The following is a 25,020-nucleotide window of genomic DNA, read 5'->3' as shown; positions in this document are numbered from 1 at the left end:
TTTTTAGTCTACTCTTACATTTTTGTAAGAAATACCTTGATAAAAATACTGCTGCTGCTGGTATTGTGCAAAAGATAAAAATCTCAGGGGGAGCAGAAGTGGAATGGGTGCGTGGTCAAGCCCCCAGCTGCAGCTCTGCCTTGGAGCTAGCCGTAGAGCTGTGGCTGCTCTGGTCAGTGATGATGAGGTGTTTGTGGGCTCATGCAGAACCTCAGAGATCTGCCTTTTCTGTTCTAGCTTTTTTTTTTTCTTTCCAGTACAGTAATTAAAATATTTTTAAGATTGAAGATGATCACCAAACAACCTGAACCTACTTCATGTATCTTTTAAAAGCTATTTGGCCAGCACCTTGGGATCATTTTATCTTAAGTAAACATACCAGTAGGATATACCTTGCTACTGACACTTTGGTGTGAATATGGGATGCAGCTGGAGCTCTTGATTTACATGAGTAACTTGAATGTTTCGGGTGGGGGTCAGGAGCAGAAGGCTGGCACCTTGTGACACTGCGTGTCCCAGTGTCCCAGCTGTTTAACTGGAGCGTGCAGGTCCCTGGCAGGCTCTCTCTGCTATCTGCCAGGCCACGTCTTAGACAATTAGCCCAGGGTGTCTGAAATGCCCCTGTGTCTGGCAGCTGAGTCTGCCCTTAATGACTTCATCTGCTTAACGTCTTTATAACAACAGATACCTATCCTGGTATCTTAATTAGGCATAATAGAAAGTGCCTTTTTTTTTTTTTTCATAGTGATATTTGACATCCAGCCTGGCAAACACAACAATAAAATTAAGTAGCTGCAAGCTTCTTTTTTTTTTTTTTTTAATTAAAGAAAACTTCTAAAAAGGCAGTTACTGAAGAAGAGGCAGATTCATTGGATTTTATTGAATATATCTGCAAAGCCTGTCTGCTGTTTGCTTGTTGACTCTACCTGAAAGCCTCTCAGCAATACCCTGTAATTAAAGTTTAGGAAAAGCACTTTTTCTTGATGTAAACAGTCATCCAGGTCCAGTCCCATGCAGTCTTAAACCATTTTTCCCTTCAGAGTGTAGTCAGTCCCTGAAAACTTGAAGAATATAACATTTCTTCTTTCAGCAGTACCCAGAGGGAAGCAGTGTGTTCTTTATTATTTCCAGGAACAGCCTCAAAGGACAGATACCAGATTCCAGGGAGTAAAGCATTGATTTTATGGACTGGGATTAAATTATTTGAAACGATGGAGACTGCCAGCAAAGGGTGGGTGGTAAGTGCAGTGATGCCTCTGTCTGATCTTCTCTACAGACCTCCGTGTCACATCCCATGCAAGGCCACCTCTGTGCTGGCAAATGTCTATTTCATGAGCGCTCAGCTGTGTCATCTCCCTGATCACCGTAAACAACATGGAAGAAAAATGCTTTCCCACTGACAGACCTGCACCTGGACCAGGAATTTCACCAATGCAGCAACGTCACTTTAGGGCGCACGCACTGTGGCAAAGGTCTAAATAACATTGACTGTGGTTGTGCAGAGTGGGCAAAGGTCTGAAGGCATTGAACGCGGCCGTGTAGGCTGGCCAAAGGTCTGAATGTGTTGGACGTGGTTGTGTAGAGCTGGCCTTGGAGCCCCAGCTGACTCTTCTTCTCCATTGGGATGCCTGCTGTCAAAGGTTTGGGTATCTGCTACACCAAAACACGCTGTGAAACCAAACACCACAGGATGTTATGGAGCTCAGAAGAGTACATGGGTTTAAAAACAAAATAAGGAAAAAAAGAATGGATGGAGGTGCTAGCTGCTGGCAGCTACTCAAGTGCAAATTTCAGAAGAGGTGTCCAAGCAGCTGCTTGATCCTAGTGAACCATCCTCAGCTTCCAGTAACCTGATTGCCCTGCTCGAGTGCTCGTTTTCTCAACCCAAAGCAGGGTATGGGTATCACGAGACAGAGCTGGCCTTGCAGGTCAGGACGCAGCGACCTTCCTTTCCGTCTGCAGCAGGAGCCGAGATGTTTACGCAGCAGTACATGGTGCAGAGCATGTGCTCGTGGTCTGGGCCTCTTTCATCTGTAAAAGTAGATCTGTGTTGCCCGTCTAAAAGGGTTGAAGCCCCAATTAACATGCCAGCTTTCAGTTCTGTATGTATTTATTTCAGAGTAACAAGGTGTCAGAGGAGTCCTTCAGCATAAGGTGGTAGGTGACTGCTGCAGGACCGCCGACATCATCACTGGTTTAAGTCACCTTCTTTTTCTGTGGAAGTGCTTGTTGTAACCAAGCCCCAGAGCAGCAGCAGGCCCTGCTGAGTCAAAAAATGAGGCATGATCTCAAGGGATTAGCCCAGCCGTCAGACTCACTTCTCTGAGAGTGGGGACTCCTTGGAAAAGGTTTTTTGGAGGAGGGCAGGGAAATGAAATATAAGTAGTAGTTGGGAGGGTGAGGAGGGTGGTTTCCTTGCAATAAAATCTTTGTTGTTGTTAATTGGGCATTTTCCTTATTCCCCAAGACTGGGAATAAAAGATTAGGTTGGACCTTAGGAAGAACTTCTTTACCGAAAGGGTTGTTAGACTCTGGAACAGGCTGCCCAGGGAGGTGGTGGAGTCACCATCCCTGGAGGTCTTTAAAAGACGTTTAGATGTAGAGCTTAGGGATATGGTTTAGTGGGGACTGTTAGCGTTAGGTCAGAGGTTGGACTCGATGATCTTGAGGTCTCTTCCAACCTAGAAATTCTGTGATTCTGTGACTGTAAGAGAATTTTCTGCTGGTGCTTCTTTGTATTTATTATCCTGGTAGGCAGAAGGCACAACCACTCTGTGTTGATGTCCTGACTCTTAAACGTTGCACTGACTGCTGCAGAGCTTTTAGCCTTGTGTGGTTGTAAATACGAGGAAAGCTCAGGATAAAGCTGAGTGTACAAGATATTAACCTGAGGTCACTTCCCACGTCACAGTGAAAGCTGTTCTTTCGCTGTGGGGTTTTCTTTTTCATTCAAACCTTGTTCTGCCCTCTGTTGGTAGTTTGTAGTATGAGATAGAAATGACGTTACGTTACTTTCATGGTAGAGTTGTCTGTGCTGGCTTGCTGCTTGTAGTCTGCTGTATGAAACAGAATTTGAATTCCTATCATTAATCAAATTTTTCACCACAGGTTACTGCTGCGCCCATTGCTTTTATAATGTATGCTGCATGAAGATGTGTAGTAAATGCACTAATTTTGGCCTTAGTGTACAGAGTACAAGTTGTTATCCAAGGAATGGTTATTCCATCCTTCAAAGCCATGTTTACTGTCAGAAGGCAAGCAAATTTCTGCTTTTTGGCAGGCAAGCTGATTCATGAAGTCAAGTGTTTGAGTTAAGAAATGCCGGTACTGAGGATGCCTGTGCAACTTTAATGCTACCCCTGCTGCATGCATATGCATTTATGATGTCTGTACTTAATTAGATTGCATGGGATTTTCCTCCACGTAGTTTTTTTTAGATGTTGCACACGTAATGAGCAGTCATCCTATGCACTTGTTTCCCCTGTGACGTAGCCACCTCTGGAGCGCTCTTCTCCAAGGCAGCCTTCAGATGACAGACCTTTCTCTTTCTAACCACTTCCCAGTGTCAGAAGGAAACGAAGCAGGAAGCATAAATCACAGTTGTTTTGCTGTGAACTTGGTTCACCCCTTGAGGAGCTTCATCCGATGTGCTACATAAGGGACGTAAAAGGAAAAAACGCTTAATATGTGTGTGGATGGAAGAGAAACAAGGATCACACGGACTGCTTCAGTTCTGATTTCTGAAGTATCTGGCATTACAATCTTTGTATTCTTTTTGTATTACCTGGATGAGACTGAGACACCTGAAGTCTTGAGAAAGCCAGCCTAAAACATCGGAAATTTCATCCCATCTCATCGCACCTCAGCTTTGGACAGCTATGGCAGCCGTGAGCAAGGCCAGAGCTTGCAGATCCACTTCTGCCAGCTGCATTCATAAAGCAGTCAAGGTGGAGATAAATTCACTCTAATTTTATTGGCGATCATTGCGGGACATATATTTGACAGTGAGTTTCAGAGATGAATGCAAGAGAGCGATGAAAGGCAGTGCAGGGTTTTGTGAACAGGATCGAGGGGCTCTTACAATCCTTCCAGCTTATCTCCATCCTGGTTTCCATTTCACAAGTGCCACTTCTCCATCCCAGCTCCATCCTTGCCTCAGAAGCCCTCGGTTTCTGCCTCAGCTTGCTTCCTTCGTTGTTTAAGCCCCTGTGTGCTCCCAAGCCCACTCTTCCTTCCTCAGGCTCTTGTTCCAGTCTTGATTTAACCTCTGCTACCTCGAGTCTGAATCACAGAGTCCCATTGTAGCTTTCAAGCCGTTTTGACTTTCAGATCTCTGAAAAACTTGCCACTGATGGGAGCTGTAATTTAACTGTGCTGACAACAGGAATTTCCTTCCTAGCTCCTTCCTGCAGGACCTCTCAAAGCAGTGGCACAGCACTGCCACGGCTGCTTTACCGAGCTGCTTGCTGTTCCCACTGCTTGCCAGATCTGACCATAAATGTTCACCGAGTGAACAAACAAGTGGATGAGTCTTTGGTAATAAATAGCTGTTTATCTGACCCACAACTTGTGGGTGTAATTAACCAGCCGGCAGCTGTCGTCGCAATTTTCCAGGGGCCTGACTGCCATCGGGGAGTCTCTGTCTGCGTGTGTCGGCAGGGGAGGCTCGGAGATGGAGCTGCAAGGTGCTGTGTGGGTAAAAGCAAGCTGTTACTCCAATGCAGAGCAGCTGAGAGCTGCGTTTTCCCTGGCCACAAGAGACAGAGGAGCCCAAATGATGATTGTTAAGGATGTGAAACCCTGTGCCTGTTCGTGCTGCAGCCCTGCGAAGACCCCAGGAGATCCTGAAAGCAGAGGGAGAAACGAGGGCACCGTTTCTGCGCCCTGTAGGCTGTTGGACAAGGCTCCCATCCTCTAGCTGGTCTCAAGTCAGCAGCTGAAGCCTGCCCAGAAAGCAGGGGCTGCTGTGCAGGTTGAGGAGCCTGCACGGGTTCAGCTGTCTGCCCATCACAGGGCACGGAGGGAGGCAGGTAACTCCCGGGTGCCCCGTGCATCTCGCTCCGTCTGCCTGGTTAAATCGTGCTGTTTAGTGGATCAGGCTGCACAAAGAGCTGCGGTGTCTGCATCCCGGTGCAAAACATCCTTAGGCGACCTCCTCCCAAGCAGGTAACCTGCTTTTAGGTACCGGCTGCAGGAGGAAACTGTGTTTCCTACCTGGAGAAGGGGGTAGGAGGGCAGCTGCCTCCCTAGCCTCATCCAGCGCTAATTACTGGTTGTTGCAGTGAGCTGGTGCTCGTGGTTTCCTGTGGGCAGGGAAGTTGTGTGCCTGGGTTAAGCCATAAATACGAAGGCTGGGACTTCCACAAAGCATTAAACTATGAGAGAGCTGTGTACCGCTTTTACTGCTTGCCTGAACCGCCTCTTCTTTTAGCCGAAAACTTGAAAATGAGCTTATTAACAAGGCTGAATAGATACTAATCGCATCCTTATGGTGTTTCCCAAGAAAGTTACAAACTTTTAAACGAGCACTAGCAGCATGCTTGTTTGCTCTGAGGAGAGGAGTCAGGTATTTACACGGATGAGCCGTGCTTGGACTTCAGCAGTAGGTAGGAGACTGCTCTGGATGTATCCAAATCCCAATTTGTTGACCCCCCACCCCCTGCCAAGTGCAAAATCGCTTTTTTGTTTGGGTTGTTAAATTCATTAGATTTAATTTGGTGGTTTTTTGAGTTCTCTTGTATGCTTTAATTTGATTAACACTTTTGTTTTTCTTCTCTTTCTGATTTCAGCCATTGATGGATTTCTAAAAACTGATGAGAGACAAAGACTCGCAAAGGAGAGAAGAGAAGAAAGGGAAAAATACCTTGGTAAGATGGCAGGAGGCACATGTATTATTTATGTATATGTGCTAATAGGCTTAAGTTACTTATGTGACATTTTGTCTGTTCTGAATTCTAAACGCTGCCTATTGCTAGTCTTTATTGCTTGTATTACTTCTTCAAAACTAGTCCATGCTTTCTTTGATTTCCATTCTAAAGTTAATGTGCAAGATACTAACTGTTAGATTTCTGATTTGTAAAAGGAAAAAAAAACAACAAACAAACAAAACAAATAATCCTTGTGTAGTATTTATGATAATATGTAGGATGATTTGCTGAAACAGCCTCAGTTTTAGTCTATTAAGTTTTAGACATATTAAAAGATGATATGGAGCTGTTCAGTGTGGCATAAAGCTGAATGTTTTTCTGTCGGTTTTAAAAGGATTAATCTTCTTTCAAGGGAATGAAAAAATCTATCAATTCATTGTGTTTTAAAGCATCGGTGTTTTTTAATGTACTAACACCTCCAAGAGAATGTCAGGGAAATCTTGTAAGAGAGAAAAATGAACTGTTGAAACTTTTTTAATGTGTGTGTGTGCATATATAAAGCTTTTAAAATAAAAAAAATAAAAGATTTTTCCTCAGTGCAGTAACCAGAAAGGCCAGTAGCCTGTTCCTTAAGGTTACCTGATGCTACCTCTCAAAGGGAATTGCCAACATTTTGATTTTGTAAAATTTAGGTTTGCCATATATTTCGAGGCAATGGTAACTGAAATACTGTGGGCACCTGGGGAAAGAATCACAGGAAAGTACTGTTTTCTTTGCAGTAAGTAACTAAACTGTTGACAATTTTTTGGTAAAACCTGAGGCCTGAGATTTGATGTTTTTTAGTTCAGAGAGCTTGGTGAGCAAGATTTCTTTTTGTAGTTCCTGTGCAAATCTGCTTAGTGAGGACTTAGGTTTTAGTAGTTAATCTCCCTGGAGGTTTTGTCCACATGGGGCATGCACCAGCCTAAGGTTTTATCTCCTATGGCTATATTCAGTCCCAACTACCTCTTCTTTCTTCTTTATTATCCCTGCTTTGCTGGCTCCTGAGTAAGCGATATGAGTAGTAGATTGGAAAGGACTTGGATTAAAAAGCAGAAGAGAAGATGGGAGGAAAACTGGAGAATCTGGGAGTGGCTGGTGTAGGGCATTTGAAAGGTGTTGGTTGTGGTTCTTATATCCAGACACTGTACATCTGTACATGCCTTCTGGAAAGGTGTGTGTGTATGTATATATATATATTAACCTATATATATAGAGAGAGACCAATTCTAGAATAGGAACCTCTGGATTTTGGCCTCAGTAGCTCTTTGTCTTGCAGCAGGTTTATTTCAGAAAGAAAACACATTGAGTTCCCCAGAAGGACAAATACATGTATTTATGCTGCCAGCAGGTACTTTGCAGCAATATAGAATAACCTTCTCATGAAAGCCAAATTCATTAAGTAGTGGCTTAGTATCCCTAAATCAAGAAAAAAAAGAATTGTATTTATGTCCGTGATGACAGAATGGTTTGCTTCTCTGTCCAGAATCTGTCCCAGGTTTCAGCTACGTAATCAAAAGGTAATTTTAGCACCATCTCCGGACATCTCACTCTGTTTTTGGTTTTCTATCAACTCCAGCATGCTCTTTTCACGCGTTCTACATAACGTGGCTAGTAGTCATCAATAATTAGTGACCGGTCACTTGTTTTCCACCGTCTCTGAGGTAACTACTTGTTGAAGAATCCAAGCCTTCATTCTTAAGAGTGCAGGCTCACCTACAGCACTAACACCCCTCTCACACTGACCTGCCCTGCAGTGGAAGAAAAATAGTGAGTTCTCCCAAGACAAAAGGGGAAGACAGCACCAACCATAATACTAACAGGAATAAGGCAGAAGGCATTCTGTAAGGCAGGTTGGACACCTGGAGGAAGTATCTTACAAGGGTCTGGTATTCAAGAGGAAGAAATGCATCTGTTGGGAAAGCATCTGGTGTTATGAGGGACTCTGGCTTGGTGACAGAGCGATACTAGAAGGGCTGAAGGCCACAGCAGTGGTTAAAGAGCTGGGAGGCAAGGAGCTGAGGAGAAAAGGCTGATCTATGAAGAGGGAATTGAGATAGCTCAGTAAGAGCCTAGGACTGATGGGAAGAAGCTAAAAGTGAGAATGCTTGAAGGGTGATAATTTGCTGGACAGGGAAGCAGTGACTGAAAAAGTCGACTGGGGCTGAACAGGTGAGCAGAATGAAGGACCAGCTCTTGTATAAATCATGCTAATTCAGGATTTCCATAACTTTCAAGTTCTTAACCCGGCAGCTGTGCTAATGCTCTCTTACATAGTGGCTGTATGTATGTTGGTATGATGTTACAGGTCAGCGTGTATGAAGGCATGCTTACTGACCTCTTTCATGCCTTCTATGGAATGCACTTGCATGAGAACTGGGTTTTTCTTCACCATTTGTCACATTAACTTCTGTTACTTATGCCCCCTGTGTAAACCTGAAGCAACAGTCCTGTGTGTAATGTTGCAGTCTGAATTTCTGAAACAACAAGGTAATGTCTCAAGAGGATTATGACTCCAGTTTGAAGAAGCAACTGAACAAACTTTCAATAATAAAAATGTTTTCTTTTTAGTGCTTGGAGCCTATAACAGCATAGCATCAAATTACGAGCAGAATGGTGCATTTTCAAAGCTTCCTGGAAAGTTTAGCTTCTATTTTTATGTATTTATTTTGAAGGTAGCCCTGCAAAGAGAAACATAGTTTTAAAAAAATTCCAAGGGCTTTTGCTTCAATATAAGAAATTGATTCACTTCAAAACCTAGTGGGAGCATTTGTTATGTCTGAAAAAAAAATATGGCTTTAAGCTACAGAGGGATTAGAAGGATTTATATATATTTATATAGATAAAAGAATCGTTAACTATTCTGCACGCTGTTTTTACACAAGTGGGGGGACAAACTGTCACTTATGTACAAAGGGCTTCCATATTAAATAGTATATCAGTTGAATTTATTAGTCATTCATGCATTTCTGTGCACTGTACTTTTGATTTTAGTGCACTAAAAGAGCCTGTGTACTTGTGTTTGTTATTTTACTCTATTGTGTCATGCTATCAAGTAATTTTAAAGTAGGAGAAAATTTGCATTAAGTGAAACACATGGTTTTTTTTCTGCCTAAGCTGCTAGGGAGCAGCAGATACTGGAGAAGGAGAGGAGAGCAAAACTTCAGTATGAAAAGCATGTGGAGGAACGATGGAGAAGACTGGAGGAACAGAGGCAGAGAGAGGAGCAGAAGAGAGCAGCTGTTGAAGAAAAGAGGAGGCAAAAGCTTAAAGAGGAGGAGGTAAAGTCCGCTGGGATTCATACAACAGAGCAACTGTATCTGTTAGCATTACAGATAGCAGAATATTGACATGCACAGCAGGTTTCTTTCTCTTTTTCTTGTCCCAGAGACATATGGACATTACTTTGTGAACTCCATGAATCACCACAGCCATAAATACTACTGCTTGTACATCAAAAACATTTTCCCAAGCTTTTTTGTCTCTTGATTTTTGTCTGATCTCACAAAATAGTCATCTACTTACAGTAATATATCTGGGATTCTGATTGTCAGGTGGTAAAGCAGCAACGCCCTGGAAGGTAGCTTTTAAAGATGAGTGTTTCCATAAATTGGCAAGATTTTGTTTACACTTCCATAAATGCAATTTCAGTTGCACAGGCAGCATAAAGAAATGAGTATTTTTCTTTCCCCGGTAACATATAATGAGAAATTCTTAAAGTAGTGAAGAATCTAGTCTGACTTAAATTTGTAGAACAGAAATAATCATACCTCTCTTCTATTCTCTCCACTGAGATCATTTAAGGTCTTTTTTTTTTTTTTCTCCAGTGAGTCCAATTTCTAATGCTGATCTCTGGTTGCAGTGTGTGTGTGTGTCTGCCTTCACCACATTCTGTAGAAAACATCAGCACTGCGACTGCAACTGATAAAGAATTAATGATTTTAGGAAAAGGGGACAGTGGTTTAGAGAAAAAAAAAAAAAAAGGCAAGAGAAGGTATTTCCTTAGTTTCTGTAGAAAAAATGCCCTAGAAATCTGCAGTTATTAGCCTTCCCCCCCACACCTTTTGATCAAGTGTCTTTGCAAAAGAGATGAAACACTTCCACGTGTAACAGACTTCTTTGTGTGTGTGTATTTTTTTTTCCTCCTGTGTTTGATTCTTCTCTAAATTTTCTTTTCAGGTTACAGTAAATTATATCCTGCCATTCCTCTTTCAACTGTAACATAGTGTTTCTGGCTTCTGCATAATTAGCTGAGAATTCATTTTAAAATGTTTTGTCATGTGAATAGTTTAAAATTTTGTTAAGAAGGATGACAAAAACGGAAACAAAGGCTTAGGAGATCTATCTCCTTCCTCAGTAACATCATTGACCTGATGTTCTCCTTCCCCAGTACTTCCAGCTGTGATAACCTTTTGCAGCTAAGCAAAATCGATCTCCTTCATGGGGGATGTAGAGGAAAGTGGCAAGTACAAACACTTCCAAATCCCTGTCCTCAAAAATTGCACTGGAGGGGGGCAGGGAAGGGGAGGGGTGTGGGCAACTTGCCTGCTTTGCCTGCCTGCATGATTTACCCACACTGGAGAAATTGAAGGGTGAGTTGTGAAACATGAGAGTTCCCATACTGGGAGACTACCTTAATGACTGAAGAAAGGGTTGTTGCCTCCAAGTCTGTGATCATTGAATGAATACCAGCGCTCAAAGATCTGCTCATTCAGCCCATCCTTCAAGCTTAAACTGTCCAACGCCTTGCATGGGCTGAGGAAGCTGAGGAAGGGCTACTGGGGGCAGGAGGACAGGAGAGGGTGGGTGCGTGTTTGGGGTTGGATTATCCCTGATGGATGGGAAGATCCAGGAGTTTCTGAAGGAGGGAAGGGTACATGGAGTAATAATCTGTAGAGAAGAGGAGGATGAGGGAAGAAAGGGATTAGGAAGAGGAGACACCACCACATCCTGGTATTGCTTCACAGCTACTTGTCACTCTTTCATTTCTCAAACTTGAATTTTACTAAAGGATCTGCCAAAGCCACCCCCCAGCTCTGATGAGCCACGGGTTTCTCCCCTCTAATCCCATATATGCAGTAGTAGTGGAGGTCTGAGTAAGGATGGTGATGAAGTCACAGCTCCATGGGCATTGCAAATCACTCACTGCACCTGAATCATTCTGGACATTTGAGGTTGTCTTTACTGGAAGAGCTTGGAGCCTGTGTTTCCCACACCCTGTGGGTTTGTGACCTGGCCAGTGAGCCAGCATACTACAGCATGTGCTCGGTGTTTCTTCTTTTAAGACTGGTTTACTTGGGTGGAGACTGGAGCACCGATGTACCTGCCCATCAGGTGTCTGATGTGCCCAATAGAGAGGTTTTGTTCCTTGCTGTCTGCCTTATTGGTTATCCTTCATATCTTCCATGGGTCTTTTTTTTTTTTTTTGGCTTTTTAGCACAGCAGAAGGCAAGCGCGTATCTGTGACAGGAACAGGTTATATAAATCTCACTCTAAAAATATTGTTGTGTCTGTAAGAGTTTGAGAAGTGAATGGCTCTTGTTCATTTCATGCATTAGAGCTTTCTATGCTCAGCTGCTTTGTATGCAAAGGCCTTGTCAAAGAGGAGGTGACCAAAATTTGATTTATTTTGCTTTTATTCCCTCTCCACTGCCAGATAAGAGGTGGCAATTTTGTGTTAATGGAAAGAGAGGTGTTCTAGCAGAGTTATTCTCCAGGGCAACTGGAGCTCCTCAGAGTAAAATGGAAGTGTTTCCAATTCCTCAGGCAGAAAGTGAATAAATGGGCCTGAGAATCCTTGCTGAAAATCTTTGCTCTACATTTACTGCAACTTTCATATCTGGAGAGGTATTCAGTAGCAGTGCTGCTCCCTCCACGTTCTTTTTAAAGCTGCCTTCTCCTTAGTGTAAGCAATCCCTGAGCCTTGAGGAAAGAAGAGTGGTGGTATTCAACTTGAAGGTATCAATGAGTTGCTTTAAACAGCAAGCAGCCAGTTGAGTTGGGGCTGAATAAAAGCAAAGCTGGTCCTCATTAGGTTATTTTTTTCCCCCTTTTCCCACCTTGAAGCTTCTGTGTGCTTTGGAAGTGCACTGTAAATAAATGCCTTCCTACACGTAGTATATTGGGAAGTCTCTTTAGAAGCAGTGTTCTTCTGCTCATGTAGTCCATGAAACAATACATGGCCCATACAAGTGATGTTTGTTAAGGGTAGTAGTGTGAATAGGAGTGAGAGCACCCATATAGTCAAAATTAGTTTTAATTAAAACTATCAAATATTGTTAAGAAGGGAACTGATAATATTAGTACTGATCCTACCAATATATTAATATTTAAATGAATGGCTACTAGTAAAAAGCTAGACAGCATCAAATCTAGGCCAGCACGCCAACTTAAACAGATCAATGTTAAAAGGAAAAGAGCATCCTACAGCACAGGGAAGATTTTTTTTTTTAGTTAGATGTTTATTTTGGCGTATGTCCAGTGCTTGTTACATTTGAAAAAAGTATGCGCTTAAACACAAGGTGGAAAAAACAAGGTGCATGGTATAGTGACAATTACTTACTTTTCTAATTATAATATATGTAATTAATAAACACCTTTCAAAATCTGGTAGCAGCTCATATAACGAGTGGAATTCAGTTGCACAAGTAACACAGAAATTTTGCTGCAAGCTGGTTGAGATTGCTATGCAAGCAGTCTCTTGATTGCTCTGCAGTGGACATGAGGAGAATTTAGTCCTCCGTGTAATAATGAGCATCCTCTCTGCTGCTGTGTGCTCCCCCTCTGCCATTAGTGCTGCTCCAGCTCCACACGTACATACAGTAATGCAGAGCCTTCATTTGTCCCGTCCTTTTATTCTCTGATGCACACGCCCTTTTTCTGTGTAAGTCTTCTCTTTATACACACCCATAATTTTAAATTGCTGGGGGTAGAAATGAGTTATATTCAGAAGGGGTAGTTAAAAAATGATTTTTTTTTTAATCTTTTTCCTTTCTTTAAGTAGAAAACAATAGCTTTTTTGTTGTTATGTGGAGGAGCCTCTCTAATAGAAGATGAGGCCAACTGATAAGATCAGGAGACAGCTACTTACATATGGCACTGATGAATATAGAAAAGAAAAGGAAGAGGTTTTCCTCTCTAATCTTACGTTTGGGTCTTTTAGATGTTTTATTGCAGGTTTAAGGAAGATCGGTTTAGCATTGTTTGCACAAAATGAGTCATAATACTTGTAAAATTATTTTTTCTTTGTTTTCGCATCTGCGTCATGTTTTACATAAGTAAAAGGAAAGTACTTCAGTCAAATTATTTGTATTCACAGTTCTTTTTTTGTTTTGTATTTTAATTCAGGCAGCCCAAATGTTTGTTCTGTTGTTTAGTCTGAGAAAAACACGCATGAATAACTATATGGGCTTTGGAAAGCAACATGTTTGTTTAGTTACTAGCAGTAGATGGCTCTCTTTTTATGCTTTTACTCATTCTTAAGTTAACCCACGTGTGAAGCTTGTACGTTACATGTTTTTTTGTGGAAGATAACTATATACCCAGTGCAGAGATTTTTCTCAATCTATAGCAATTAGAATTCCCAAACAAGGGCCAGACAGTTGGGTATGTCATTAAGAAGTTACCATGCCTATAACATAGGAGGGGTTTTCCACAGTGTTTGCTGATGAAGAAACACTTTGTCTTGCTGTTTAGTTTTTGTCGCAAAAAGATTATTGATGTATGAGCTGTTTATGCTATGCTTCTGTGCATCTCAGTTGTTCTCTTTGTCTTTTTGGCTTTGTTTGGCTTTTTAATTTTAGCATTCGGCCTTGTGCTAACTTAATGCTTTTTAATAACAGACCTTTCTTTGTGCAGAAGGTCTTCATATTGTTCTTTATCTAAGATATATCTGCAGGGTTTCATGTGGCTTAATCATTATGTTCTGTAGCGCTTTAATGAAAGGCTCTTTGCAAATGAGAATAAATGATAGCTTCTCCACGTTGAGTAATTGAAGATTTCAACCTCAGGATGTGTGTGGTTTGAGCTTTCATATATGTATGAAATGAAAAATCATTTATTTTCTTTATATTATTTCATCATATACATTGTTTGATTCTTAGAACAATGCCCTCATGGTAGGTGGTGTGAGTGTATTCGGTGGTTTCCAAGCTGGAACATAGTGCTGGGCTTTGCTCCGAGCAGCATTTAAAAAGGTCATAAATCACCCAGATAATTGAAGCTTGTCTGCTTTCACACCATCTCTTTTATTAATGTGCAATGATATTAATTAGATATGGAAAGAAAGAAGATTCTGTAGAATTGTATGCTTTAATAGGAAAGGAGTGGGAGTGTTGTTTTATTTTGTTGCTAGAAAGGTATTTTGGGGTAAGAGCCATAGTAGAAAAAAAAAGTAATGAAAAAAAGTGAACTGCGGAGAACAGGTACTGAAATAACAGGTTTGAAAAGAGTACAGAAAAGGGCCTGAAATAGAATTAATGTTGAAGGGTGTGTAGTTAAAAGTGGAAAATATGAAGTTGAAATAGTGAGCCAGCACACATTTTAAATGTGAAAATTGAATCATTAAGTAGCAAGGAAGGAAAGATTGTGCTACAGGGCAGTGACTTTGGTTTTCTAAGACTGGGAGATTACTTTCTTCACGTGTCCAAACTATGGACAAGAAGTGATAGAGCATTCAAATCCACGCGTGTTTTCTTCTTCTTTTTTCTATGCTATTATGGAAAGGTCTGTGCTTGAGCTTTGTGATGCTTCGTGCATGTTCTCTTAAGGGGGTTTAAAAAAAAAAAAAGGGAGGGAGGGAGGAAGAACAATGATTTGCATTCTTGCCTGCCTGAACACTGATGCCACTGACTAGATAGGAGGAAAGAAAAAAAAAAGGGGTGTAAAGGAGGAAGCAGCTGCTTTCTTTCTACCTGATACACCGTAAGCTAAAGATACAGAAGGAAGGTAAAAAAGTGAGTTCGGAACAGGGGACCAGAAGATGGTCTTCCTGGAGATGGCACCAGAAATGGTAAAAGCAGGGTGGGTCAACTGGCCAGAAGGTAACAGAGAGCTGAGTGCCTCTTTTCATTCCTTGTCTGGAAGAATCTGTAATGGAATTTATGGTGTAAGTGATAGGTGAGAAAATTAAGAGAACTTGAGGACGAAAAGGTAGCGGTTGGCTGTTGGAATCAGTGGGTAGTTGGTAGTGGGGCTGGCTGAGGTGGGAAATCCTGGTCAGAAATAAAATACTGGAAGTCGTGGTGGTAGAAGAGATTCCTCAAACACGTGGAAGATACACTCCCAACAGCTTTGGGGTATCAGCTGTTACTGAAAGTCAGTGACTACAGGTGACTGCAGGAAGGTAACAAAGTTTATGGATGGTGTACATAAAGGTTCCTAACGTGGTAGTTACTGGAGGTTCCTGGTGTTGATGTCTGGTCTGTTGGAGAATACAGGGCTTTTGTAGAGACTGAAAGAGATGTGCTTGAACAACAACAGAGATTTTGTGATTAAAATATGGCAGGGAGGGGTATAGGAGACCTAGACCAAAGTCACGAGTCAGTGAGAAGAAATAATCTGGCCAAGAGATGCAGAAAGGCTTTCAGTGCAGTTGAGCTGAGCTATCAAAAGATGCAGGAGGTGGTGCAGGGGATTGGTAGAAATGGAAGGGGCTGTGATGTAACCACAGAAACTGTGTTTCTGGGGTGAGAAGCCTGCAAGAGAGAGCTTGAAGTAAATAGAATGGGAGTTTTATACAGGATGGGAAGGACATAGCAAAGGTAGTAAGTAAGCAATAGGACGAGAACTACTAATAGCATCAAAGGGTTAAAAATGATTGGGGCAGGAGCTGGAGGCACGAGTAAAGACTGTCTTCCTGAACCAGGAGAAAGAAGAGGTTGCCAGAAGTGAGCCAGGTACCAGGAGGAGGAAGGAAGGAAGGTGGTAGGTGATGGAATGGTGGGTGGGGAAGATCCAGGTTTTATGGGCTTGAAAGGAGGAAGACAGGTGCAGAGAGAGTTGCCCCAAAAAGTTGTGGAGAATCTAGTAGGGGGAGGAGGTGGCAACAAAACTGAGTAGAGGTCCATGAGAGTTAGGAGGTGGTGGAGTTGAAACAAAACCATACCTAGCTGTTAGTTAAAGGTAGAGCAGGACTTGGAGAGGGAAGGAGACTTCTTGTTCTTTCCCATCTGAAAATCCTAACTCATCAAGCCTTGGAGAGGAATATGGAGGTTCATGAAAAAAGATAGCTCAGAGCAGGGTGATCTGGGCATGTACTAAAAAAATACACGGGGGAAAAAAAGCAAAAAGAAGCAGCTTTTAAATGCCTGCGGCTAGACTGTAAAGAAGATAGTGGAAGAAAAGAGGGAGTGTTCCCCAAAATAAATAAATAAATTGGCCATCCTGCAAAGTAACCTACTTTGGGTTTGAAGGGATCATTTATCCGCGTGGCTAGGAGGAGCCACTGGCATTGCAGCAATTTAGCTGTACTCAGAAAGGGGATGGGAGAAATCCCGAGTTCTGCATAGACAAGAAGGAGTTAATGCTTGTCGAGCATTATTCTTATACAAATTAAGTCCAGGGCACAGCAGCAGCATCACCAGCAGGAGCAGATGCTAGGCAGTGATGCAACCTGTGTTATTTACTTAGGCCTCTGTAGTGACCTCGGTGGCTTGCAGACAAAGGATACACATATCTGGAGGTAGGTAGCATGCTGATACCTGCTTTATTCAGCCCTTTTTCTCCTGTTGGAAACAAGCTCCTGCAAACATCCTTCATCGAGCATCAGAGGAACAGCTTATTTTTAGCATGGTTTCGGAATGGGAACTAAAATAAAAAAAGCCCTGAAAGAACTGATTTCAGTTTTTCTCTGTTTTTGTACGATTGTACCCAGGAACGTTTAGAAGCCATGATGCGGCGGTCCCTTGAACGCAGCCAGCAGCTGGAACAGAAGCAGAAGCGATGGTCGTGGGGAGGAGCACTGGCTGCAGGCTCAGGAGGGAGAGACGGTAAGGGAAACGGGCTGCCTGCATTGCAGATCCTGAAGTGCAAAATGCATGAGGTGCTGGAGATAGCAAGGAGGGTGCGTTTTATAGTTAGTGTGGTGCTGCAGGGGCTACTGCCTCAGGGCGTGAATAAATGCTTTGTAATTGCTCGCCAGGCTCCCTCTCTCTAACACTTGCTGGGGAAAAAAGGTCACTCCTAACTTTAGGAATGCAAATCTTTTTTAATAGAGTAATCAGAATCTGTTTTGAGGATGACAGATGCTAAAATCAAAATTAGTGCTCTTTCTCCCTTATTCTCTTCCCCCTCATTGTCTTCCCACGCATACAGTTAGCAAATTTAATATTCACTAAAGGACTAAGTGCTGTCCAAGCCTTGCAAAAGACGATCTGTCATTGTTTGGTACTTCTAAAAACCTAACGGGAATTTCTAGATGACTATGCAGCATCTTCAGGTCAATTTTTTTTTTCTCCTGCATACTTTTGCTGTCGCTCTTTTTGATTTGACTTCAGAAAAAATACTTTTTTTTTCACGATCAGTCATATATTTTGAAAATATGCATGTTTTCTGTTTTAAATCATAATTTGTTTTAATTTGCCAGGTTTTAGTAAATTGTAGTTATAGGGAAACATATCCATGTTTGCGTGGCAATGACCTTTTTTTAAAACAGTGTGTAAGTATATTTAACTCTAAAACAGCAAACTGTTTCATGTCTTAATTTTCATGGAATGCCATCAAAAATGCCAGAAAATTAAATATACATGATAATAAAAAGTCTTTCATACTCTGAGAAAGAATCCCATTTGTCTTTGTGATGCAGTTTATGCTTACTTCCACCTCCCCCAACTTTATTCAGTAATTTCTTTCACCTCTTTTTGCTCTGATTTTTCTGCTGTGTAGGTGAATCAGAAAATACCCCACCCCCTGTTCTAGGTTTAGCTGCCAACACCCTTCCTCCAGACCCTGTGACCTCTACCGCTCCTGCTGATTCCTTCAATGGTATTTCAGAGAATCACAGTACCATCGTGTCTCGTTTATAACTGTTCTAATCACCGTAACCCATCCACTGATCTTGTCCTCCCTAACCACTGTTTTCTTATTATTTCAGTCTGATACTCTCCAGCATTACCCTTAGTGATGTGGACCAAGTGTCTTTTTTAATTTCCTTTTAATTTTCTCATGTGGAGCAGTGCATGCCTCACATTCCGACACAGTAGAGGCATTTCATGATTTTCTCACTAACTGTAGACTTCTACAGCCCAGATTCTCATCTCTGTTAATTCTGTGGGTCCGCCGTGTTTGTGTGTGTGTGTAAATGTAAATATGCATATATTACAGTTCAAATGTATGTGTGCAGGTGCTGTTTTGAAAAAAATCAGTAGGAGAAAACGTGTTACGGAGTCAGCATTTCGTCAGAGCAGTCCTCTTTTCAAATCTCAAGGGCCTTTTTCTGCAATATTTTCAGAATGAGCACACTCATGGTATAAAGCACACATGGTATAAACAGCCATGCAATGTTTTCAGCCTCTTGAAGTAGGTTTTGGCCATGCTGCTATTTGTAACAAACTCCAATAGTTGACTTTGTGTTTAGGCAATCACGTTTTGTTTTCTTTTGTGCCTTTCAGTTTTATCTATCTTAATATTTTTAAGTATTCCCCATTAAAGGGCAGCACTCCAAGATTAAGAACAAATTACGTATAGGACTTCTAATTTTGATTTAAAATGTGCATGACATTTTGAAAATGTAATGCAGCCAGTGCTTTAAGAGCTTGGTTCCTTCTCTCCCCCAGGAGGAGGAGCGAGGCTTGACTATTCCTTCTGCAAAATGCAGCCTATTGATTGCTGGGCCCATGCTCTTGCAGAACTATTTCTGCACAAACATTCAAATTTTTGTACTGATTGTTGCTCATGCACAAAGATTTGGATGTGCAGCTGGTGTGAGCTACCTGCTTTACAAAGCGTTGTCTGCTTTGTAAATGTAGAGAATTGTAATTTACTGTAATAAGTGGAGGCAAATCTCGCAGACCCCACTGAGGGGGTTTCTGGGGATGTTATAGGGAATGCAGTAATTGAGGTGCTGCAGATTGGGGCCACACATATGTCTTTAGTTGAAAGTTTTTGTTTTTGAAAGAAACAATTTAAATTTAAAGGGCAAAGCATTTATGCTTTGCTGTGCTTCTGAGCACCATGCAGTGATCATCATAGAGGAGTGCACTCTGGTAATAACGTTTGTTGAACAGCATTTTCCAATCATTCTGTTGAATAAATGGCAAGGTAGGAAAAGGGATGTGCTCAAACAAGCTTTGTCAAGCAGTGAGAAGCAATAACAGGAAAAAAAAAACACACACACTTGGGGTAGTACCAAAAAGTTCTCCCCCCCTCTCTTTAGGTAACTTTCTGCTTGTGCTGATACTGATTGTCTTGTATAAGAATGGCTTCCCTCATTCAGACCTGATACATAGCTATTTGCCTGTGGCACTGTAAAACACAAACTGTTATGTACCTGAAATGTTAAATTCACAAGCAGAAAAGTTGCATCCCAAAGCACGTCTTAAAAGACGCTGGTCATTTGGCAGCCAGACGAAGCATACCTCATGCCTTAGTCATCCAGCGCTGTGATCAGTGGCAAGGGCCATGAGTACAAATGCAAGGTTAATTTGGGGAGTTCATCAACGCTGTGATAAGAATACAAATATCTTCAATGCGTCTCTCTGCAGCATGTGACAAACTTTCAGCTTCTACAATGAACCTGCCAAAGCAAATGGAATCGCCAATCAGTAAGCGCCTCTCCTCCTCCACAGCGGCAATAACACATTCCCCCGACAGAGGCAAGTGAAAATGCTGGTCTCCTGCCAGCATAAACTCTCCTGCTTAAAAGCAATTCTTTCTGTCCATGTATCTATGCAACTCTCTTATGTCTATGATTCAAAAGCCATTAAACACTTGGGGGGCTGTAAGTTAACTATTGATACGGAATACGATAAAACAGTTCAATAGCCTGTCCCAAGACTGTGCTGCCTTGCTGGAGATCCTAGGCCAGGGACAAATGCTGTGGTGTTGGCTTTTTTTGGTGTTCTTTTTTTTGTTTACGGATTCTTTTTTCAAATTTTGATACTGTAGCAAACAAGATTGTACATGCTGTGACTGCAGCGATTTCCCATAACTCTACAGCTTGTAATCTTTTAGCCAAGTAATTAAAAACAAAGCAAAGCAAACAAGGCTGGACAATAGATACCATTGGCAGAAGTATGTCCGATGAGTCACTTGGGAGACCTCAGCCTGGTGACCAGAGGTTCAGAGCCCTTTAATTTGATTTGATGCCCTGATCCATGAGACACTCAGCAAAAGATGATCATCTTGCAGGATTAGTGGTTGCTAACCACTGACTAGGGGACTGAAGGATTTATCCCTCTGTGAACTGTTTGGATTTTTTCTGTTTTGTTTTTTGTCTTTTTTTTCCTCTTCCCACCTTCCCTCTGCCTTTTTTTAATTCAGAAACAAAATGCTGACTGAAATAAGAGACAGTAAAGGCTCATTTCTAGAATGAAAAGCGAAAATAAATTAGTTTTCGTTTCTGAATTGCTTAGTGAAAACTCATCAATAGCTTTGAGATTATTGTGATATGTGGCTTTACATATGCATGTGATAAGAACATCTATAAATATCTTTCTTATATACTTGGTGCTTATATTTAGAGGGTAGAAGGGAATGCAGGCATATTGTATAAGTAAGATTTATATAATGCAGTGAGACTGCAAATTTTAAATGCATTCCAGTATGGTTGGCACACTAGAGCATAGCTGCGCTGATACACCAACTATTTCACCTTTCTACTGGGGAAGACAGCAAGTGTTTCTCATGCTGAGTCACGAAAGCCACCATTTTGTGGAATGGAGCACTGCTCTGTGTGAGAACAAAATGCAACATAGTCTTAACCTTACTGTATTTATTGTACAGGTTGAAAAATAATTTAAAGTGGTGGAGGAAAAAGAAACCTCTTTTCAGAGGGAAGGAAAATTATCTTTAAATACTTAAAATCTCAAACACTTCAAGACTTTCATTTCATTTAATCATTTCATTGTTTTGTTTCTGTTATTTTAACATAGTTTTTGTTTTGTTGCATTTTAAATTTTATTTTATTTGCTCCCATCCTTCAGCTCACCGCATGCATCTTAGTCCAATGGAAAACTTTATTGTTTCTCGGCTGCTGACTCCCACACAGTCGTCTTTAGCCAGAAGCAGAAGTACATTAGTGCTTTCTGAGCAGTACAATAATCCAGGTAAAAATGCGAATTTTTGAAACCATTAAGGTGTGTTTTGGGTTGCATTTGAGTAGTTGTCTAAAGAAAGTGGAGTACTATGAACCAAATGACAATTTCTGTGGTAGCACAAAATAGACTATTAACTAAGCTGTTCTTGTTAGTAGTGTTGTCATCTTTTACATCCAAATAGTATGCAGAGCAAAATTCCCAGTGTACCATTTGAGCCTTTACTGTTTTTATCAGGGTTACAGCTCTTTGCTGTTAAATCACTTCTTGTCTTTAACTCTGTGTGTATGTCTATTATTTTTGTATGCATACATACATTTTGTATATATATATAAATACACAAATTATATTTGCTTAAAGGAAAAAATGTAGACACATTGATTTGGAAGGTATAAGTTCTAGAAAATATTCATCTTTAAGAAACTAAAAATTAAGGAAGATAATTACTGTTCCTGTATGTAAATGGCGGTCTTAGTAAAATCCTTATTTTGCAAACATGAAAAATTAATGTTTCTAGTCCTGCTAATACTTAGGCACAGGCCTGACTTTGAGTAATTCCTAGTTAAAAAGTTATGCCTGCTGTCACAGTGTTTGCAGAAACAAGGAAAAAGGTTTAATCATAGTGTTTGCAGAAACAAGGAAAAAGGTTTAATAGCTTTTCACACACTTTTATTCAAAAGCAGAAAAGCAACCAAAAAAAAAAAAACAAAACACCTGTCTGCCAAAGGAAACTTTTTAAGGATAAAACTGGTTAGACAGTAGATAGATTACCATTTTCATGTTCTGTATTTTCATTTGTTGTAATTGCAGTAGGCTCAGGTCCTGCATCTGTGATTTTTTAATACAAAACATTTTAAAAATTAATTACAAAGTAATTGTACTTTCCTTTGTGCGTTACTTCTTGTTGTAGTGCATAAGGATGTTGGTTTTGAATGACCCTGAAATTACTTCCCTCAGTTTTAAATTGAAGGTAGCACCTGCTAGGAGCAGAAATGTTGTCATACAGTACTTTGCCCATGAGAAAATTCCCAGTTTACATACTGTTCGGGGAGCAACTACTACCAAGACTGAAGGAAAAAAAAAAAAGCCTACTCAAAACTAGATCAGAATAGTCTGCTGGAAATTTTGAAGTAAATTGTTTGGACCATCCGTTGCTTGGATGTTTTCTATGTTGTGTTTGATATTGAAGAAATCAATAGGGACTTTCTTTGTCCTTCTCTAGTCATTTTGTTTGTAAACTCTCAGCCTTATCTCCCTCGTCATCACAGAGTTTTTAAAGTAGCACGCTGGCATGTCTGACAAGGATGCAATTTGGCCTGCAGATCGCCTTTTCCCTGAGCTGAAATTAGAATGCTGATTCTGGGAATAGCTCTGAACCAGCGTCCTCTTGTCATTTCTTTGCAAGGCGATCGACCCGTAGCACAGATTGCAAAGAACATCGATACCCAGTGTCCATTGATGGTTTTGACAGCAGTTGTCAGCAAAAAGGGTGAAGGAGGATCTCTTATTTGAGGTGTACTTCTCTCAACAGAAGTCCCTTCCAGAACAGGGAATAGGGTCTTTATTTTTCATAGTGTATACCATGCCCCTGAGATCATGTTTGGGTCAAAATTACTCTGCTCCTGCATTTTCTATAAGTTTAGAAATGAGGGTTCTCACTTTTGAGACTCTTTCTTTAAGGCAAAACATTATTAACATAACTCAAGATATTCAGGCAAACAGTTTTTATTGGAGGATTATAATAATTCATTTTTTTAATGGTTGAAGTAGAAATACCTTAAGCAGCAATCAAGTTTCTGAACATTTTTATTAACATCCAACAAAGTTTTGTCCAGTTGCTGCAAAGTCAGTCAAGGAAAACACAGGTCCAGTTAAACTGGAAAGCATGCAAAGAGGCATCATAAGAGATTATATAGGAATGCCCTCGATATTTGAAAGAAAAAAAAAGTGCTTTCCTTAAAATTTGTGTGTAATTAACATTTTTCCAAAGTCAGTATCCTTCGTGACCTTGGTGGAATAAAGTAAGGCTGTAAACACTGTCACATGGTTACAATTTGCATGTTTCATATTAATAGAGCATATAGTCTGTTGATTGTTCTATATGTCTGTGAAAGCTTCATCTTAGAAAGCAATATGAATGAAAAAAGAGTAAAATATCTCATTTTTTTAAAAACCCTGTTCATATTGCAGGTAAAAAAGAAATAATCCAGAAAGAGTTGCCTTGTAAACTGCAGTGCATGTGTCCTATTCAATCCTCATATTTACCACTAATGACAATAACTGAAATACCTACAGCAGCATTTATTTAGAATTTATTTAAATAATTTAAGTATTATTCTGAAGAGCAACTGAGGTGTTTAGGAGCCTTGGCCGCATTTAGGCTTTTTAAAAATATGTATAAAAAAAAAAAAAAAAACTTTATTCTTTTATTCCCTTTCCTGATTCACAGTATTTGTTCAAAAGTAACCCAGATAGAATTATTTTATTACACTTTTTAATCATATTGACAGGAAGCCAGAGTTTTCAAAAGAGAAAAGAATCATAGTCACAGTAAAGTGATTCAAAAAGTATATGAGAGTGGTATGTTAGAGATAATTTTTTTTAAAAAAGTCTTATAGAATGTTACTTCTAGTTGAGGCATTTTTAGCAAATACGGGGCTATGTTGAATGTGTTACATAATGTGATGTTTGTAAAAACTTTAAAACAACCTTTGAATATTATAACATAGAAGTATGCTGTTTTCTCCTCTCCTTCGCCTCCTCTGTCTGTGCTCCCTTTTACTCTTGCTATTGTACTATAACTCTTTAGTATTCCATATCTGTCCTCGTGTAGCACCAGCTAGTCCTCTTAAATCTCCCTACAAGCCTTCCCCCACCCGAAGCACAGACAGAAAGAAGGCAACTTCACCCTCCACTTCGGATGCCATGAAAGGGGCGGCTGCAGCTGAAGCTACTCAGGTGGGTTTAGAACGTTCTTGATTTCACTTCTGGGTAAACTGATGTGGCTTCTGCTTGTTGGCTTTCACTATATGTTCATAACAATAAAGTGATGCCCCTTTTTGTAAGCAAGTAAGTCTTGCATGTTTTCACATTGCTGTTTTCACATTCCTGCTTAGTTACATTTTAATGTTTTCCTCCTCCTGGGAGTCAATGTTAAGCAATGGTATTTGGAACAACACCTTTATTTTCAGGGGAGTGAGATTTCTGGCGCTGAAGTGCATACATTTAGAATTGCATGTAACCTCTGGGAATGGGGATGACAAACAGGATCTCTCTACCGCATATGACTGACTCTAAGTCGGTCCAGTCTTGCTGGTTAATTAGCAAGCTTCTCATATTTTGGTAACTTGCCAGAAGTATTGGCCATGCCTGTCTCTTATTCATGTTGCTCTTGTAGACATTTTAGATGCTGTTTACTTAGAAGTTGCATTATTGATCCACTGTCGTTTCCAGATAACCACAGGCAAATAAATCTTTCACCTTCACTCAGTTTACACAACATAAGACAAGTTCTAGGGAACTTACTCTAGGGCTGTAAATTTGTGTTATATAAGATCCTGTGTCTTGGAATAGTTAATATCAAATGGTAAGGGGTTTCATGCTATGTGAATAGGGTGCAAGTAAAGGGACCAGAGCTGGGAGCTGAAGTTTCGCATAATCTGACTTAGGTGCAAGTCACAGTGTTACATCCAGCACCATTTATGTGGTTTGTACTACTGACCGTGTCTAAGAGAACTTGCAGTCTGATTTTGATTTAAACCCTCTCCCCTCAAGAACTCCTGGAGACATGTTTGTCTCTGATGTGTTTTTTTTTGTATTTGCAACTTGTATACTATGTCCATGCAAGACATGATAATTTTTCA

At 40.7% G+C, this 25,020-nt stretch overlaps 1 protein-coding gene across 9 annotated transcripts in view; it reads left to right on the top strand.

Annotated features, from left to right (window-relative positions):
• The window catches only part of MAP7D2 (MAP7 domain containing 2), a 75,653-nt gene that overhangs the window by 33,000 nt on the left and 17,633 nt on the right, over nucleotides 1-25,020 (top strand). For 2 of the 9 annotated variants that reach the window (XM_068684358.1, XM_068684324.1), the window contains exons 2-8: nucleotides 5,790-5,867; nucleotides 9,024-9,187; nucleotides 16,780-16,894; nucleotides 17,790-17,888; nucleotides 19,607-19,717; nucleotides 21,047-21,169; nucleotides 23,967-24,115. In XM_068684358.1, coding sequence (XP_068540459.1) covers nucleotides 5,790-5,867; nucleotides 9,024-9,187; nucleotides 16,780-16,894; nucleotides 17,790-17,888; nucleotides 19,607-19,717; nucleotides 21,047-21,169; nucleotides 23,967-24,115 — 839 coding nt within the window. Of the gene's footprint in view, nucleotides 1-5,563; nucleotides 5,607-5,789; nucleotides 5,868-9,023; nucleotides 9,188-16,360; nucleotides 16,588-16,779; nucleotides 16,895-17,789; nucleotides 17,889-19,606; nucleotides 19,718-21,046; nucleotides 21,170-23,966; nucleotides 24,116-25,020 lie in introns of those variants that run through there. The other 7 variants (XM_068684352.1, XM_068684334.1, XM_068684341.1 and 4 more) reach the window with 7 other exon arrangements.

The sequence above is a fragment of the Anas acuta genome, chromosome 1, assembly GCF_963932015.1.
Source record: "Anas acuta chromosome 1, bAnaAcu1.1, whole genome shotgun sequence".
NCBI lineage: Eukaryota > Metazoa > Chordata > Aves > Anseriformes > Anatidae > Anas > Anas acuta.
This window is presented reverse-complemented; position numbering and strand designations above follow the sequence as displayed.